Source organism: Zalophus californianus, chromosome 4 (assembly GCF_009762305.2).
Source record: "Zalophus californianus isolate mZalCal1 chromosome 4, mZalCal1.pri.v2, whole genome shotgun sequence".
Taxonomy (NCBI): domain Eukaryota; kingdom Metazoa; phylum Chordata; class Mammalia; order Carnivora; family Otariidae; genus Zalophus; species Zalophus californianus.
In genome coordinates this window covers 191,485,582-191,503,107 of record NC_045598.1, presented here as the reverse complement: position 1 = coordinate 191,503,107, position 17,526 = coordinate 191,485,582, and the positions used below count along the sequence as shown (strand labels likewise).

The window sequence follows — 17,526 nt, the reverse complement described above, 5'->3', positions numbered from 1 at the left end:
CTTTATCCTAATCCTCTATTTCAGCTTATGTGGCTAAAACATCCTTCTAATTCCTGTGATGAGTTTTTCATTGTTTTAGTTTTCAATTAAGTACTTCATCCAAATTGTATTCAATTTTATTTCCATAGTTGTTAATGTTCTCCTCGGTTCCAGTCATAAGTTTCTCTGTTACCCAATTTCTTCCTTAGCTTGGAGATGACATTAATACTAGTTGGGAGCCAGACTCTCCCCTAATGGTGCAGACCCTCTCTGTGCTACACTTACTGATTAGCACAGAGCAGTCATCCACTTAGCACCCCTAGCTTCTAAACCAAGTAAACTAGTTACAGTTGAGAAGAGAAAGACGTTTCCGTTTCTTCAGTAGATGGAAGGAAGCTTTATGGAAGAGAGATTCATTCTGTAGTGACTGGCAGTGCTGACCGATGCCCTGTTCACCTGCCCCAGCCTACTTTCCCCCACCCGAGGAGGGTCACCCAGGCTTGAGAAATGCATTGGCAAGGGTGCACCAACCTCCGTGGGAGATGCTCCAGTGGCTACTTTCTATAGGCTAGGAATGGCATTGGGAGGGCTGTCATGCAGATGGGTTCAATAACTCACTGGGGTTGGTTGAATACCAGACAATACTCATAACCCTTTCAAAGACCTGGAAGTGTGTCACCTTAACAGGCCCAGGGCCAGAGCAGTAATCAGCAGAGTTACCCTGGATAACGGTGATGGTGTCTCTGAGACTGAAATAGATAGCCTACTGAAGTCTCTATCAGTGTAAGTGAAAAAAACGTTAAATTTGGTGAAAAGACCTGAATCTCATGAAAGGAGAAAAGGCCAGATTTCCTTGAGGAAAGATGGTGATGCTCTCCCCCAATTTTATACTATATCTTATTTCCTTCCCCAAAGGGAATGTGGCCAATTATGGGGTAACCACGTTGAAAGAAAGGAAATACCCACACCTATAGAGATAAGAAAGTAAAACTTGGCTTGGACTGGGAAAGGAAAAAAATCTATTAAACTATTCACTGGGCTGGAATCACAGACAGGGATAAAACCAGCTTCAAAGTTAATAGGAGACAGTACTTTCCCAAAAAAGATGTGCAGCTGTAAAATGTCATGACATTTTACCTCTGCTTTCTAACTGAGAAACTTTGTTCTCCAGTATCACAGACTGACAGGAATGTGTTATAAATTATCAAGAATGAAATACCCACTCTTCCCTGGCGGATATGTCACTTTGATACAGAGAAGCAGCCTTGATTTACAACTAGAAACATAAGGAGTTTTGGACACCACATTCCACATCTAAATTTTGCAGTTTCCAAGGAAATAGGAACCTGGGTCCACTTCTCAGTCCAGACCTCAGGTTGATCCACTACTCACAGCCCAGCTTTGCTGCCCACCCATCCAAGCACTGCTCCATATGGATTTCACCTAAAATCCACCCTTCCCGGAAGTCTTGTAATAACTCTGCTTTCTTTTGTTTAGTGGGACACCCCACAGATCTCATGGTTGTCACTCTCGTGGTAATGGGTCCATGACCCTGATTGGAGTACAGGCTAGTTCCTGGTAGTCTGAGGCTGATCAGCCTAGGGCAGGAGTTACTGGGCTCTGACTCTGAATTGACGCTGGTTCAAGATACTGCTGTTGTTTACCAGTCAGAGTAGGAGCCTATGGAGTCAAGTGGCAAATGGATTTTTAACTCAGGATCATGTCACAGTAAGATCACTGGGACCCAGAACCCACCCCGTGGATTTACCCAGATTGAGAATGTATACACAAAGTGGACATACTACACTTGGCAGAATCTCCATGTGAGTTCCCAGGGTGTTATAATAGGAATCTTTGGACTAAAGAGGCCTGGAGGTGAGCCCAGCTCCCCACCTGTAGCCTAGATTACTCTGGTCAAACTAACCTCTATGAGTGAGTTTGCTATTATGCATGCCAAATGGGAAAAGAAATACCAATCCATGTGGGGTTATTTGGGGATTAGGTAGAACCAAGTATGCAGAATGACCAATGCGCTGCCCAGAACACAGTGGGCACACAGCAGGGCCACTCTGGTCAGGGTAGCAAGAACAGAAAGAGCACATTGCCTTTGGAGAGGGATAGCTTGAGTTACAATCTTGGTTTCATCTCACTGGCTTGTTTTTCCTCATAAAAGTGGGCATAGTAGAACTCTTATTGTGGAGAGATTTATGTGTAATAACCCGTATAATGTTGTGATGTAATGTTTTCCCAAATAGCACTCTTCCTTTCTTAAAAGAGATCTAGTGTGTAGTTGATACATGGATTCATTTAATCAACGAATGTATTAGGTAAGTACCTATTCTGGGTATGGTTCTAGATGCTAGGGATAGAGACGTGAATAAAACAAAATCCCTGCCCTCATGGAGCATACACTCCAGCACAGAGAGAAAGATGATAAGCCGAGAAATTATCTGTTGCTGATGAATGCTCTGAAGAAAAACGGAATAAAGTACTTGTTGTGGAACAGAAGTGGGGTATCCTTTCCATCCTGTGGCCAAAGAAAAATATCTAGAAGCTCTTATCTCAGAAGAATTTGGCAAGTAACTGCAGGGCCTGGGTCCCCAAGCCCTGTAGGCTGGGGTGCCTATATGGGAACAATTGTTTTCCCCTCAAAGCTATGGGGCCTGCTTGAGGGTGGGGACTGGTCTTTATCTGCTTCTGTATCCCAAACATTCCAGGTAGAACAGTGGTCATTGCATGTTTCAGACACTGGCTAACCATGGAAACATCTCAAGTCACTCATTTCTCAACCCTTACACCCACCCCATGCCCTTGGGAAGAGGTTAGGGATCAGGTTTCAGGCCACAGCACCAGACTCCAAGGACTGACAACTCATCTGGGTCCCAGCAGCTGAAAGAGGAGAGAGCAGCGGGAGGAAGTGCACGCTGCTCAGAGCCCACCTGCCCTGACTTCCTCACCAACACAGCAGGCTGGCTGGTCCTCATTATGGGCATCCATTATGAGTCAAACTAGAGAGAACTTGACTACAGTAGCCCCAAGACCCAGCCTCGTGGAGTTCCCATTCTCACACTTTCAGATGCTCATGCTATTCCGTTTGCTCCTCCTGAGTCCACTTCCTCTTTTCACCTGCCTGGGCTTCAGGGTTGTCGTTCTAACTGCAGAATGAGAGGAATGAGATCGAGAGAGCTCTCTGTATTATTCACAGTCCCGTTTTTCCAGAAACCTAGAACTAAAGAGGCCTTAAGAAGCCCCCAGCTGTGCTGAGAAACCCTTTTTCTGGGGATGGTGCTTCCCTGCCACATTAAAACATCTATGATGCTGCCCAATTCCCCAATAGTAAGGTCTGTACTGCACCCAAAAACCCTCCCTGCATTTTCAGGGCAGTTTCTCTGATCTTTTTTTCTTTCATGTTTATTGGGGTAAATTAACAAAAATAGTATATATTTAAGGTATACAATGTGATGATGATTTAATATAACTATACATTGTTAAATGATCACCACAATCAAGCTAATTAACACGTCCATCACCTCACACAGTTTTTCCACACCTTTCTTTGTGTGATAAGAACATTTAAGATCTATTCTCAGAAAATTTCAAGTACAACATGCAGTATTATTAAGTATAATTACCATGCTGTACATTAGATCCCCAGAACTGACTCATCTTGTAACTATAAGGTTATACCCTTTGACCAAGATCTCTCCATTTCCCCCAGCAGTTTCTCTGGTCCTGATCATCTGTTCCAAATTTCTTCATCAGAACACACACACAGGGGCGTCTGGGTGGCTCAGTCGGTTAAGCACCTGCCTTCGGCTCAGGTCACGATCTCAGGGTCCTGGGATCGAGTCCCACGTCGGGCTCCTTGCTCAGTGGAGAGCCTGCTCATGTGCATGCTCTCTCTCTCTGACAAATAAATAAAATCTTTTTTAAAAAATTTAAAGAACACATACACAAAGACTTCCTACAAACCACCAAAATGAAGGAAACACCACTCAAGTAGACAAACTATGTAGCTAAAAACAACCTCCCACTCCTCTGAGAACCCAGCCCTCCCTCTGCACCCACATGGGAATTTACAGCTCCCCTTCCCTTATTTTTCAAAGTAAATACCATCTGTGGCTGTTGGAGCAGTAATGTCACCTCCCCTCTCCTCCATCCCTAAGTAAAGAGTAAGAGAGGGAGGGAGGACCAAGTCTCAGTGGGCCTGGGGCATTGGCCAGCAGTGAGGAGTAAGGGAGAGAAAGGGGCCAGGACAGTCATGACCACAGGTGAGTGTAGGCACAGGGACAGTTCTCGTGCTGGGTGCAGAGTCCCAGGCAAGCAGAGGCTGAGGCTGAGGCTCCCAACCATGCAGGACCCTGTGGACCAGGGTTGGGCACCAGTTATTAAAAAAGGGGGGGCGCTGAAAGCTTTGAGAGTATTTAATCCTAAAAAAAAAAAAAAAAAAAAAGGAGGGTGCAGAGGGAAGTGAGCCGAGAAAAGTCCATGGGAATGCATGAGCTCACAAAGCTCAGGCTCTGCGGTCTGATAGGTCAAGTGCATACATCTGCAGTATCATGTCAGGGTGTTGGACAGATAACTAATTTTATGGAATTGTTTTAATCAGCCAAGATTAGAAGCAGGGAAGTGGCTGTTGCAGCCTAGTGGTGGGGAAAAGAATGAGGAGGTTGTAGGGATGATCCACATAAGGTATATGGGATTTAACTGGTGGAAGGGAAATGGAAAAAGAGAATGTGTCAATTCGGGTGAAGGTGATACAGAACTGAACCTATGGTAGAGAAATGGATAAGCAAGGTGAAAGGATAATGCCAGATAGATTTGCTTAAGACTGAAAGGAATTATCCAGGACAAAGGTGATAAGGAACTGAATTCGTGATAAGCATGAAAGAGAAGGAACAAATACCAGAAATGTTTAAGAGGTAAAATTGGAAGGACTAGGTGCTCACAGATTTAGACAGGAAGAAATAAGATGAAAGATGACCCCTCATTTCTTATTTAAGTGTCCGAGTACATCAACCAAGGTAAAGTTGGTGTTTTCTTGTATGGGGATAGATGTGAAAGAAGGTGAGGAAGTGATGGTGCTCTGGGCCATGTTGGGGTCTCTAGATTGGCAGAAATTTGGGGTGAAAAGGTAGGGGCTGGGGCCTGGGCAAAAGCATCATTGAGGGCAGAGAGAGGAAATGGAGTCCATCAATGAGAAATGGAACTCATTAGTGGAATCAAACTAAAATTAGGATCCTGGTAACATTGAAGCAAAACAGAAATTTGAAGGCTGGGGTGATAACTGTACCAAATACTACAGAAATCCTTTATAATAAAGACTAAAAGTGTCCCAGGATTTGACACCTAGGATATCCATTGGAACTGCATGCAAAGCCCTGTGGGGAGTGGGATAGGGGCAGGAGCCGGGCTGCGCTGGGCAGGATCACATATGGGGGCAGACAGGCTTCTATGAACACCCTGAGCTGAAAGGGTTAGGGCCAATTTCGAAGAAAGGTTATGTAAGGGTCAAGAGGAAGAGTGCAGGAGCACCTGGGTGGCTCAGTCAGTTAAGGGTCTGCCTTCGACTCAGGTCATGATCTCAGGGTCCTGGAATGGAGCCCCGCATCGGGCTCCTGCTCAGCAGGGAGTCTGCTTCTCCCTCTCCCTCTGCCCCTCCCCGCCCCCCCCCCCCCCCCCCCCCCCCCCCCCCCCCCCCGCTCATGAATGCTTGCTTGCTCTCTCAAATAAATAAATAAAATCCTAAAAAAAAAAAAAAAAAAAAAAGAGGGAGGGTGCAGAAGGAAGTGAGCTGAGAAAAGTCCATGGGAAGGCATGAGCTCACAAAGCTCAGGCTCTGCGGTCTGATAGGTACAGTGCATACACCTGCAGTGAAGTTTTGGAGGCACAGTGGGGACATTGGGGTGATGGAGTCTAATCCTCAAAAGGAGGAACTGCTTGAGGAGAGCATGATGTTGCAACTAGGAACACTGAAGGCCCCACACCAAGAATGGGGTGCTCTTGAGAGGGGCTGTGGTGATACAACTGGCACTATGAGGGAGCCAAACTCTGGTGCCAAAAGGCAAGGGGCTCCCCAAAATGGAGCCATGAGGAGTGCGCAGTGACCCCACCCAATAGACCTTCCTTTAAAAAAAAAAAAGAATTTATTTGTCAGAGAGAGAGAGGGAGAGGGAACACAAGCAGGGGGAGTGGGAGAGAGAAGCAGGCTCCCCACCGAGCACGGAGCCCAATGCGGGGCTCGATCCCAGGACCCTGGGATCATAACCTGAGCCAAAGGCAGACGCTTAACTGACTGAGCCACCCAGGCGCCCCCCCAACAGACCTTCCCACCTTCTGACCCTCAAAGTGGCACATGCACAGTTGCCCGTAAGAGACAAGAGACGAGAAGAGCATCCTGGAGAGTAGGGGGCAGACAGGCCCGACAGCGCTGGCAAGTATCCCATTTCCCCACATCCCTGATTTCTGATAGTCCTTCTATCCCTCACCTCGTGGCTCCTGGCACCTCCCTTTCCCTGTGCTTCTCTCTCCCAGGTCAACCACATGCTGCACAGGCCCTGGAAATCCATGGGGAAGCTAGGGAGAGGAGCCCCAGAATAACAGAGGGCACAAATGACTCTTCTGAGGTGGAAGCCTGTCCGCTGCCACTTTAGGACCTCTCAGGTGAGCCTTACAGCTGGGAAATAAAAGAACAGTTTGTAGTGTTGAAGGGAGGAGCAACAGGACCCTGTGGGAGCCTGAGCAGAATGTCTTCTTTACTTGAAAATTCAACCCTGAGTGCCCCTGGGAATTAGTGTTCAAGGTCAAAGGGTCAATGGCCACAACAGTAAGGCTTAGTCTGTGACTGCTGGGTCATGGGACAGGTGCTTCCACACACATATCCCAAGTGGTCATGTGGGGCTAAGTGCCCTCTCAAAGGAGGAGTCTGAAAAATTAGGGACCTGAACAACTTGTCCAAAGCCAGGACCCCCAAATTTTGCTTCTGAAACATCCAAGAATTCTTCCACTATGTGTCACTGTCCCTAGAGGGTAAGACCCCCTTCCCAGCTCCATCACTGTGTTATTCCCACAGAGGGCAGGGCAGAGCAAGCTGAGTGCCAAGTCTCTCTTTCCCTGATGAGCTCCTCAGGGAGCTCTGATTTCTGAGAAGGACTGGCTCTAGGAACTAGCATCCTCCATTTTGAGGGACCTGGGCCTGGTGGAGAGGGAGATGAAGGTCAGACCTGGGGGAGCCCAGGGTTGGCCAGCAGAGTCTCAACTTTAAAAGCCCCCACTCATTTCTTCCTGCCTCGGTGTTCCTGCTGAAAGACCAAAAAAAAAAAAAAAAAAAGACAAAAAGAGGGTTTGGAGCCTGTTTCTTGCTGTCCTTATTCTAATCAAGCAGCAATCATAAGATTGTCTACATTAACTTAGTTGAGATCTCTGTTGTTTCCATGTTACTCATTTTAAAGGTGATGAAAACTCTTTCTACTGATCCTTTCCTGTCCAACCCAGGTAAGGGAGCATTTTTTTGCATTGGTCCTCACTTGACGTTTCCATGTCCCCTACTGAAAAGGGGCCCAGATGTCAGATCTGGGGCAACATACGAGCTGCATTCTATGGATTCTGCTCCCTGGGGACAGATGGAGTCATTTGTGGCCAGTCTTTCAGGTTCAGTGCTGGCCTCCAGGTAGCCCTGACCCCAGGAGAAGGTTGGCCCACAGACACCTGAAATAGCAAGGTGAACCAGTGTGAAGCCTGTCCACTAGGTGTCCTGAACTCTCTTAAGGAGTCCATCCACAGTTCAGATTTTACCCTGGACCTCTCCACCACACTAAGAATATGGGCTCTGAGTTTTGGATAGAAGCCCTAGGCTACATCTGACCCTGTGCCCTGACCAACCCTTTCTCATAGGTTGATAATGTTCCCATTTCATCAGAGAATCCCTGATGGGAATGGTCCTCTGCACCAGCAATTGCTTTAGAAAAGTGGGAATGGAGGGTGCATGGGTGGCTCAGTTAGTTAAGCACCTGACTCTTGATCTCAGCTCAGACAGCTTGATCTTGGAGTTGTGAGTTCAAGCCCTATGAGGGGCTCCATGCTGGGTGTGGAGGCTGCTTAAAGAAGGAAAGGGAAGGGAAGAGAAGGGAAGGGAAGGGAGGGGAAGAAGGAGGGAAGGAAGGAAAGGAAGGAAAGGAAGGAAGGAAGAAGGAAGGAAGGAAGGAAGGAAGGAAAAGAGAAAGAAAGGGACAAAGACAAGAGTCTATCTCAAACTAAGGTTGGGCCTTAGTTTCCATTCCCTGAGTGATGTTTGTGTTTTTTTAGCTCAGTTTTAGGTTCACTGAAAAATTGAGGTGAAGGTACAGAGAGTTCCCATATATCCTCAAACTCCCACACATCACAGCCTCACCCAGTACCAACATCCCCCACAGACTGGAACATTTGTTACAATTGATGGACCTATAAGAACACATCATACTCACTCAAAGGCCATAGTTTACATTTCAATTCACTCTTGCTGTTGTACATTCTTTGGATATGGACAACTGTATAATGACATATATCCATCATTATGGTATCATATAGAGAATTTAACTGCCCTAAAAATCTGTGCTCCACCTATTTACCCCTCCCCCTTCTATCCCTGGAAACCACTGATCTTTTTACTGTTTACATAGTTTTGCCTTTTTCAAAATGTCCTATAGTTGGAATCATGCTATATGTAGTCTTTCCAGATTGGCTAGGTTGGTATCATGGAATAAGTTAAGATGTGGTTCCTCCTCTTCAGTGTACTGGGAGGTTTAAGAAGAATTGGTGTCAATGCTTCTTTGAATGTTTGGCAGCATTCACCAGTAAAGCCATCAAGTCCAGAGCTTTTTTTTTTTTTTTTTGTTAGTGTTTCCATCTCCTATTTTATGTCTATTCACATTTTCTATTTCTTTGTGATTCAGCCTTAGTAGATTGTGTGTTTCTAGGAATTTTTCCATTTCATCTAGGTTATCCAGTTTGTTGACATAAAATTGTTCACAGCACTCTCTCATAATCCTTTTTGTTTCTGTCAAATTGGAAGTAATATCCCCATTTCTGTTTCTAATTTTAATCGTTTGAGTCTTTTCTTTTTTTTCTTTGTCAGTATAGCTAAAGGTTTATCAATTTTGATGTTCATTTCCATACATATTCATCATTTTATTGGCTCTCCCAACTCAAGAAGGCTGACTTATCTTTTATATGGAAAATTCAGGACTGATGAACTCAGGTGTGGTGACTCCTCTGCCATATGAAATTCTCTAGTCTGTGAAAGATAGTTAAATGTGGCAAACCTATAAGACCCAGATTTGAAGCAAATTTGACTAGTGTCTTAGTCAGGTTGGGTGACTTACAATAGACACTTATTTCTCACAGTTTTAGAGGCTGGAAAGTCCAAGATCAGGGTGCCATCACGATCAGGTTCTTGATGAGGGCCCTTTTCCTGACTTGAAGATGGCTAACTTGTCACCATGTCCTCACATGACAGAGAGAGAGAGAAGGGATGGAGAGACAGAGTGAGAGAGGGAGCAGAGCATACTCTTCTTCTTCCTATAAGAATACTAGTCCTATCGTGGGAATCCCATTCTCATGACCTCATGTAACCAAATCATCTTCCAAAGTTCTCACTTCCAAATACTATCACATAAGGGGTCAGAGCTTCAACATATGAATTTGGGGCACACAAACATTCAGTCCTTAGCATTCCCTCCATGGCCCTCCATGGCCCACAAAAATTCTTGTCCTTTTTGCATACAAAATACATTCATTCCATCCCTACAGTCCCTAAAGTCTTAATTCATTCAAGCATCAACTCTGAAGACTAATTCCAAAATCTCATCTAAATATCTGTGTCAGGTATAGGTGAGAACTGAGGTATGACTTATTCTGAGGCAAAATTCCTCTCCAGCTGAGAACATATGTAACCAGATAAGCTATGTGCTTCCAAAAGACAATGGTGGGACAGGCATAGAATAGGCATTCCCATTCCAAAAGGGGGAATTGGAAGGAAGAAAGGGATGATGAGTTCCAAGCAAACTGAAAACCTAGCAGGAAAAATATCATTAGATCTAAGGCACAAGAATAATCCTTATGGGTTCAGGCCTCTGCCCTCTAGATCCACCAGGACAGCAGTCTCCCCTCTGTGGCTCTGCCAGGCAGAGTGGCATCCTGAAGGCTCCAGAAAGCTCTGCAGAGGGCTCCCCAAGGCTCCGGGCAGCCAGTTAGGCCTGCTGAAACCGAGGCAATGGGCGTTCCCTTTGAAACTGAGAAGGCAGCCATAATGACCTCCATATCACCTTTAGGGTCATTCTTCCCTTGTCTTGCAGAATGGTGCACATTTGTAACCTAGTAGCTCTGTGGTTCAGTCCTGTAGGATCTTAGAAGTCTGACAGCCTTCCTTCATTTTGTCCAATCTCTGTCCCATTCAATGCAAATTGGCAGTGTTTTTGCTCATGTCCCATAATCTCTTTATCAAGTAATAATCCAGCCACATTCCTGGTGTTCTCTTCTGAACACACTTTCTCATTTTTTGCAGTATGGACAGGCTGGGAATTTTCCAATTTTTTAATGTTCTGGTTCTTTTTTGCTTAACAATGCCTCCTTCAATTCATCTCTCTCTTTTTGCATTTTATTATAAGAAGTCGGGAGAACCAAGCCACTCTTTCAACACTTTGCTTAGAAATCTCCTCAGCTAAGTATCCAATTTAATTCCTCACAAATCCATCTTCCACAAAAGACTAGAACATGAACACAATTCAACCAAGTTCTTTGCCACTTTATAACCAGAATCACCCTTCTTCCAGTTTCCAATAGCATGTCCCTTGTTTCCATATGAGGCCTCATCAGGATGGCCTCTACCATTCATATTGCTACCATCATTCTACTCATGATTATTTATGTATTCTCCAAGAAGATGGAAGCTTTCTCTACATCTCTCCCATTTTCTTCCTGAGTTCTCACCAGAATCACCCTCAACATCCACATCTCTAGCCAACTCTTCTCACTGCCAAGTGCCAAATCCAATTCCACATTTTTAGGTATTTGTTATTCATCACTCCACTCTTTGGTACCAAAATCTTTTTTAGTCAGCTTGGGTTGCCATAACTTGACACCATTGACTGACTGGCTTAAAAGACAGAATTTATTTCTCACAGTTCTGGATGCTAGGAAGTTCAAGGTCAAGGTGCTGGCCAATTTGGTTCCCCAGTGAGGGCTTTCTTCCTGGCTTTCAGTCTGACAGCTTTTCATTGTCTTCACCTGGGTGGCAGGAAGGGAGGGGGAGAGGGGAGAAGTGGGGGAAAGAGAGGGGAAGAGGGAGAGAGAAAGAGAAAGAGAGAGAGAACACGCTCTGGTCTCTCTTCCTCTTCTTACAAGGGCACTAATCCCATCATAGGGCCCCATCCTCATGACCTCATCTAACCCTAATCACCTTCCAAAGGTCCCACCTCCAAATACTATCACATTGGAGTTTAGGGCTTCAACATATGAATCTAGGGGGCGGGGACACAAACATTCAGTCCATAACAAGTTTTTGCTATACTCTCCTCAATTTCTTCCTCATTTTTTGCTTTTATCTGGTTTTATGGCTTTTTGTTTTTGTTGTCACAATCAACCACTAACAGAAATTTTCAGGCTTCAGGGGTGCCTGGGTGGCTCAATTCGTTAAGCATCTGCCTTCGGCTCAGGTCATGGTCCCAGGGTCCTGGGATCGAGCCCCGCATCAGGCTCCTTGCTCAGTGGGGAGTCTGCTTCTCCCTCTCCCCTGCCAATCCCCTGCCTGTGCTTTCTCTCACTATCTCTCTGTCTCTCTCTCAAATAAATAAATAAAATCTTTAAAAAAAAAAAGAAAGGGTGCCTGGGTGGCTCAGTTGGTTAAGCGACTGCCTTTGGCTCAGGTCATGATCCTGGAGTCCCGGGATTGAGTGCCGCATTGGGCTCCCTGCTCAGTGGGGAGTCTGCTTCTCCCTCTGACCCTCCCCCCTCTCATGCTCTCTCTATCTCATTCTTTCTCTCTCAAATAAATAAATAAAATCTTTAAAAAAAAAGAAAAAGAAAATTTCAGTCTTCAGTATGTAGTTTGTCATGTGAAATGCACTTCACAGCAGTTGTTATGGTCCATTCTCAGTTTCAGTTTTTTCCCCTTTCTTTTCTTTCTAAATTTATTAGATAACTTATTCTCAATAAATTTATTAGAGGTCTGCCTATTATGTATTATAGTAAATGACACTGTCTCATGAATTGGTCTAGAATGAAATAGTTTTATTGCAAGTTTGATGAAAAACATAATTTTTCAATCTGAACTGTCACACACACAAAAAAAACCCCACAAAGATAAATGTGTTGTCACTATAAAAGATGGTCAGCTGCTGAATTGAGAAACTCCCAATGACCATGAGATAGTGACTTCCTAACCACCAACCTATACCTCCAACTCCCAACAAGAACTTGCGGCCCATTCGAGAAGAAAACTGGGCAGAGCATGGGACCAGTGATCTCTCATATTCTATACAAATGTTCTTTCCCCTGGACACATTATGGTGGGTTTTTACTGTGTTTTCATAAGACCTTGTGTTGGGCATCTTTATCAGTTTTTCCCTCTAGTGTTTTCTGATGTTGCTTCCTGGTTTAGTATTTACTGTGTTATTTTCTCTCATAGTAGATGCACAGAGCCTGCTGGTTTTCCCTTAGTGTCCCTTCTCTCTGTCCCTTATAGAGATGGAAATTTAGCTGAGCACTTGCCCATCCAAGCAAAAAATGATGTTTCTGAGCTGTGCTGCAGTGAGGTGTGACATGTGGGCCATATGCAGAAGGAATGTGCACATCTTCTTGGTGTGTCCTCAAAAACACCTTTTCCCACTGGCTGAAATGAGACATGGTAATGCATCATTTTTAGCCATGAAGATGCCTTGAGGAGGGTAGAATCCTCAGGTAGAAGGGGCCTGTGCCCTTCCAGCTTCAGGAGGACAGCCACCACACCCACATGGACTATCACAGGAGACAGAAACAGCCCTGTGCCTGCTGAAGCCAATGTTGGTTTTGAGCCTCTTTACATCAACTAAGCTTTGTTCTAACTAATTCAGAACTTGATACCTGGGAGCAGGCTGGTACCAAAATAGAACCTAATACATGTGGAGTTGGCTTAATGATCAGCCAGTCAGGACAGAGATTTTACAGGTGGAAAGCTGGTGACCCTTGCTATGCATGAAAAAGCGTTTGGTATGACTCTTGCTTGTGGTGTATGAGGAGTAGATTGCATGTGACTAAAACTATAGCCCTAGAGGAAATGGTTAAAAATAGTTCAGAATGTTGGCGAGTGTTGGTTACTTCTTGCCACTTTCAGCAAAGCTCACCTAGAGAGACTTAGGCTAGAGGAAGGCAGACGGAGGAGAGGACAGCTGGACAAGGGGGTTTCCCTCTGCCTGTGGCCTGCGATCTGTGAGTCTGTTAAGAAGGCCCCACAAGGCTGAAAATGCCGTCCTCTTCTGAACCCCACATGAAGCTTTGAGAAAGCAAGGCTCTTAAGAGGCAGCCAAGTCTGTGCCCCACATTCCTCTCAAATACTCTTAGCCATATGACAGGGGTCAGTCCAGCATTAAACCAAGTGCTAGCCCTTCTAAGCACAGAACCCTTGTGACCTCACAGATCCAAAGGACATGAAGACAGCCCAGCCCATAGAGAGTAGGCCTGTGTCTCATTTGTGGAAGGTCATTCTATAAATATTTGAGGGATATATGGCGGTGCAAGTGGACTCAAGGTAGTCACCTTGAGCTGGAGAGAGAGAAAGGAGAATGGTGAGCACATAGAGGCCAACCAATAAAAAAGCATCCTCAGACTTAAACCCATGACTAGATGGGGCCTTTCCATATGGAGCTGAATGGAAGTGTGTATGTAAGAAACTGACCCAGGGACACAGCTATCAATCAGGAAGCCCCTGCAAAGCCAGGCAGCTGCAGCTAGGGTAGCCTCTCACATTCCTTTGCAGTTGGGCATGCATATTATGGACAAGGACACACACACACACACACACACACCACCGCCTCAGAGAGCCAAGTCAGACCTGATGTGGCCCAGGGCCAAGGGAGCTCCTGCCAGATCTGTGTCTGGGTACCAGGTTGCTATCCCAGAGCTCCCTTCCCCGCAAGGAACAGGGTCTCCAGCATTCATGCAGAGATGCCCATGGGAGGATTCTGCAGACCCTGCACAGAGATGACTGCAAAGCTTGCTTACAAGTGTGTGAAAACTTTTCATTCAAATACCACACCGTTTTATTTAAATAACCACATCTCAGACTTACCTTTGGGCCCTGCCAAGCAGAGTTTGAATGCTGCTGTATGTTTCCCATTCTCCTTCTCCAACCTCTAGGTTGGGTGTGTGTGGGCACACGACCTGCCCTCCAGTGACAGGACCTGATGGAGAGTCTGCACCTTGTCCAGAGGGACTCGACTGAGCTGCATTCAGGACTGGACAGGACTTTGGCTTGTTCCTCCTGACCAGGGGCTGCATCCTGGTGCAGCAGGTGACCATATAGAAAGACTGGGCAAACAGAGCTCATTATTCCTATTACTTACTCTCCTCTTCTCCTTCAAGGCAGCTGATGGACATCCTCAGTTGGGGAGGATTTGGGTCCCCAGTCACTGCCTAGGGAACCTGCCATACAAATTTGTGATTTTACATGAGAGAAAAATATTTGAATCTCAAGTGCTAATACTAGTGATATCCAGGCTTCTAACTTCTCCGGCCCAGTAGTGTGAAGTATTAGCTCACTGACATTTAATTTGCCTTTCTCTGATCGTTAATCAGCAGAGCATCTCTTTCACCCCAGGGTCTCAACAATATTTCCTGTGTATTTTTCCTGCTAACCTCATTTCTGTTCCTATCAGGTCTTTGGTTCATTTAGAGACTACCATTGTGTGTGTTAAGTAGAGATCTGGTTCTGTTTTTCTCTTTGAGTGAGCTCACTTTCTCAATACTTCTACCAAAGAATCTACTCTTTTGCCATTGGTTGTTGTGCCACGTTTATCATCTGTTGAATTTCTGCCTCCACAAAAGTCTGACACTGATCTCTCTGCTGTCCCGCTTCGCTGTCAGTCGATTCTTCTGTCAAGAGTAATAGCATACCCTCCCTTTCCCTTTTTAGGTTGGTTTGGCTATTCAACGACTTTTCTTTTTCCACACACATTTTGAGTTTCCTCCTAACCAAGTAGAACTTTGACTAGATTGCAGTGAATTTATAGGTTATATTGGGGGGAAATTTACATCTTTGATATATTAAGTTGCCTAATCCAAAAGCAAGAGATATCTCTCCATTTACTAAGATCATCTTCTGCGTCCTTTACTAGAGTTTCAGAGTGCTCCACAGAGGTCTTGAGTGCTCTTTCTTAATTACCCAGCATTTTGTAGTTTTTGTTGCTATCATGGAGTACATTTCATTTTTTGTTACATTATCTTGTTGGTTATTGCTTGTGCAGAGAAATGTATTTTTTTTCCTGACTTCTGAATATACACCCTTTTGTCTTCTTTAATAATGAAAAAGTATTTAAGGCAATATATTTATACTGTTGATGCAATACTAACAAAACTGATAGAGTCTCTTAAAGAGAGTTTATTTGAGCCCAAGTTAGGACAGCTTCCCCCATACAGAATATCCATAAAGAAGAGAATGCTTTGTCCCACATCCGGTGGAAACTACTTAAAGCAACAACAGAAACAACAAAGAAGAGAGTGGGGGAGGGGGAGGAACATTGGTTGCAGGGTTATATACTTTTTTTTACGTAAGAAGTTACTAATCACTAGAAGACATTTCAGAGAGTTACAGCGGTTTTCTTGAGTTTTGAGTACATGCAGAGCTGTAGGACCTTAATCTCATGGGAACCAGGGAGGTTTTTGTTTTTGTTTTACTCTTCTCTTTATGTATGGAATGCTCCCTTTTAGGTTATTTATAAATGAAGCAGGTGTTACAGGGTTGCAGAGTTCTTGTCTCAAGGAGTTGAAGAATGAATCTTGCACAAAAGGGTGAAGTCATAGCTTTTTAGTGAAGGTGAGAACAGAAAGAAAGCTCTCTAGAGAGGTCCCCAACGGGTTGCCACTGAGGGCTTTTATGGTCTTTTATAGAAAACTGACCAAGGAACTTGAATCTTCTTGATGTCACCACTGATAGCACCATGATTACTTCTCCTTTGAGTATCTCCTCTCTGGTGTTTAAGACAAACCAGATGGTCTAGTCACGTTCCCTTACCTCTGGTTTCTTTATGCCTCAGCATTTCTAGAATTTTTGGTAAGCCTGATCACAGAGCCCCCTACCTATCTCTCCCTACCTAGCCCCGCCTGTCCCTTACTGACAGATATGTAGTGTGCTCCGAGTAGAAACTGAACCCATGCTCTTACGTTTTGATGACTCTGATAAATGTTAACAGTATAGCTTCCCCGAGAGCCCATGCAGGGCCCACAAACATTAGAAGTTGAAATTTTCCTTTATTTTATGAATACATTATATATTTTTCTCTGAAAAACATTCAGTGAATTTTATATATTTTACTTTATACTGGGTTCCATAGGTGTGAGAATGCTTTCGATTGCTTTATAGTCTGTAATTTTCCACCTACTATCATGTTGATTAAAAGGTTATGTAGACAGTGTTTCGTAAATTCCAATACTTAAGGGGTTTTTGTCAACTTTTTATTATATATTTCTAATTTGGATAATCTTCCTGTCAAATGCATCTTAAAACATTCGCATTCTTTATATCTAAGTGTATAATCAGTTTCGGTAAATGTTCCATGAGCAATCCCACGAAATGTGTATTTCCTATTTAAGGAATTTGAGTTTTTCCATCCGTCTGCCGAATCATTCACTGATGGAGGGATTCAGTTCTCCCACGTGAGCCCTCACGTTTCCACCAAGCTGCAGTCCGTTCCGATTCCAGGAACTGTGTACACAAGTCCCACTACAGCGGCATTTCTCGTTCTCCTGCATTTCTAACCCCGGCCTTTTCACATCTAGTCACCAGCGCGCTCCGGCCTCGCTTAGGTCCGCGGAGCTCCGGCTCCGCGCCCCCAGGAGCGGGGAACCCCAAGTCGCCGGGCCTCCGCCGCCTAGAGCGGCGACGCTGGCCCGGAAGTCGGGGGAGGGTCGGGGGAGGGATTTCCGGGGCCCGTGTCTGGGCAGAGCCGCGGGAGTCCTGCGGCGTCGCGCGGCGGCCGGAGCGACCCCGGGAGGGAAGGAGAACGCGCAGGTGAAGCCTCCGCGTTGTGGAGCGCGCTCCCGCGTGACTCCGAAGACCCCGCGGTGGGTGCCGGCCTCCAGGGGTCTAGGCAGGGCGTCGTGGTCAGAGGCGCTGGGGCTGCTCGGCCTGGGCGGGGTTGGGGGCCTCGGAGGGCGCCTCCGGGAGCGGGCGCAGGGGCATCACCCGGAGAGCGCCCGGGACGGCGGATCCTGACTCGCCCTGGAGCCTGGCCGCGGGACCGCGTGGCGACGGGGCAGGTGTGCGGTGAGTGGTGTCTGGCGCGTGGGGGTCGGCGTGGAGGAGGGGCCTCAGGACTTGGG

General features: G+C 45.5%; 1 protein-coding gene across 6 annotated transcripts in view; it reads left to right on the top strand.

Annotated features, from left to right (window-relative positions):
- Window positions 1-17,526, top strand: part of LOC113938308 (zinc finger protein 16-like) — a 37,211-nt gene that overhangs the window by 2,249 nt on the left and 17,436 nt on the right. Inside the window, exon 2 of one of the 6 annotated variants that reach the window (XM_027623703.1) lies at window positions 6,514-6,642. The exons of 1 other annotated variant lie outside the window; for it this stretch is intronic. In XM_027623703.1, coding sequence (XP_027479504.1) covers window positions 6,592-6,642 — 51 coding nt within the window. In that variant the 5' untranslated portion in view covers window positions 6,514-6,591. Of the gene's footprint in view, window positions 1-6,513; window positions 6,643-17,134; window positions 17,471-17,526 lie in introns of those variants that run through there. 4 more of the 6 variants (XM_035727157.1, XM_035727156.1, XM_035727159.1 and 1 more) reach the window with 4 other exon arrangements.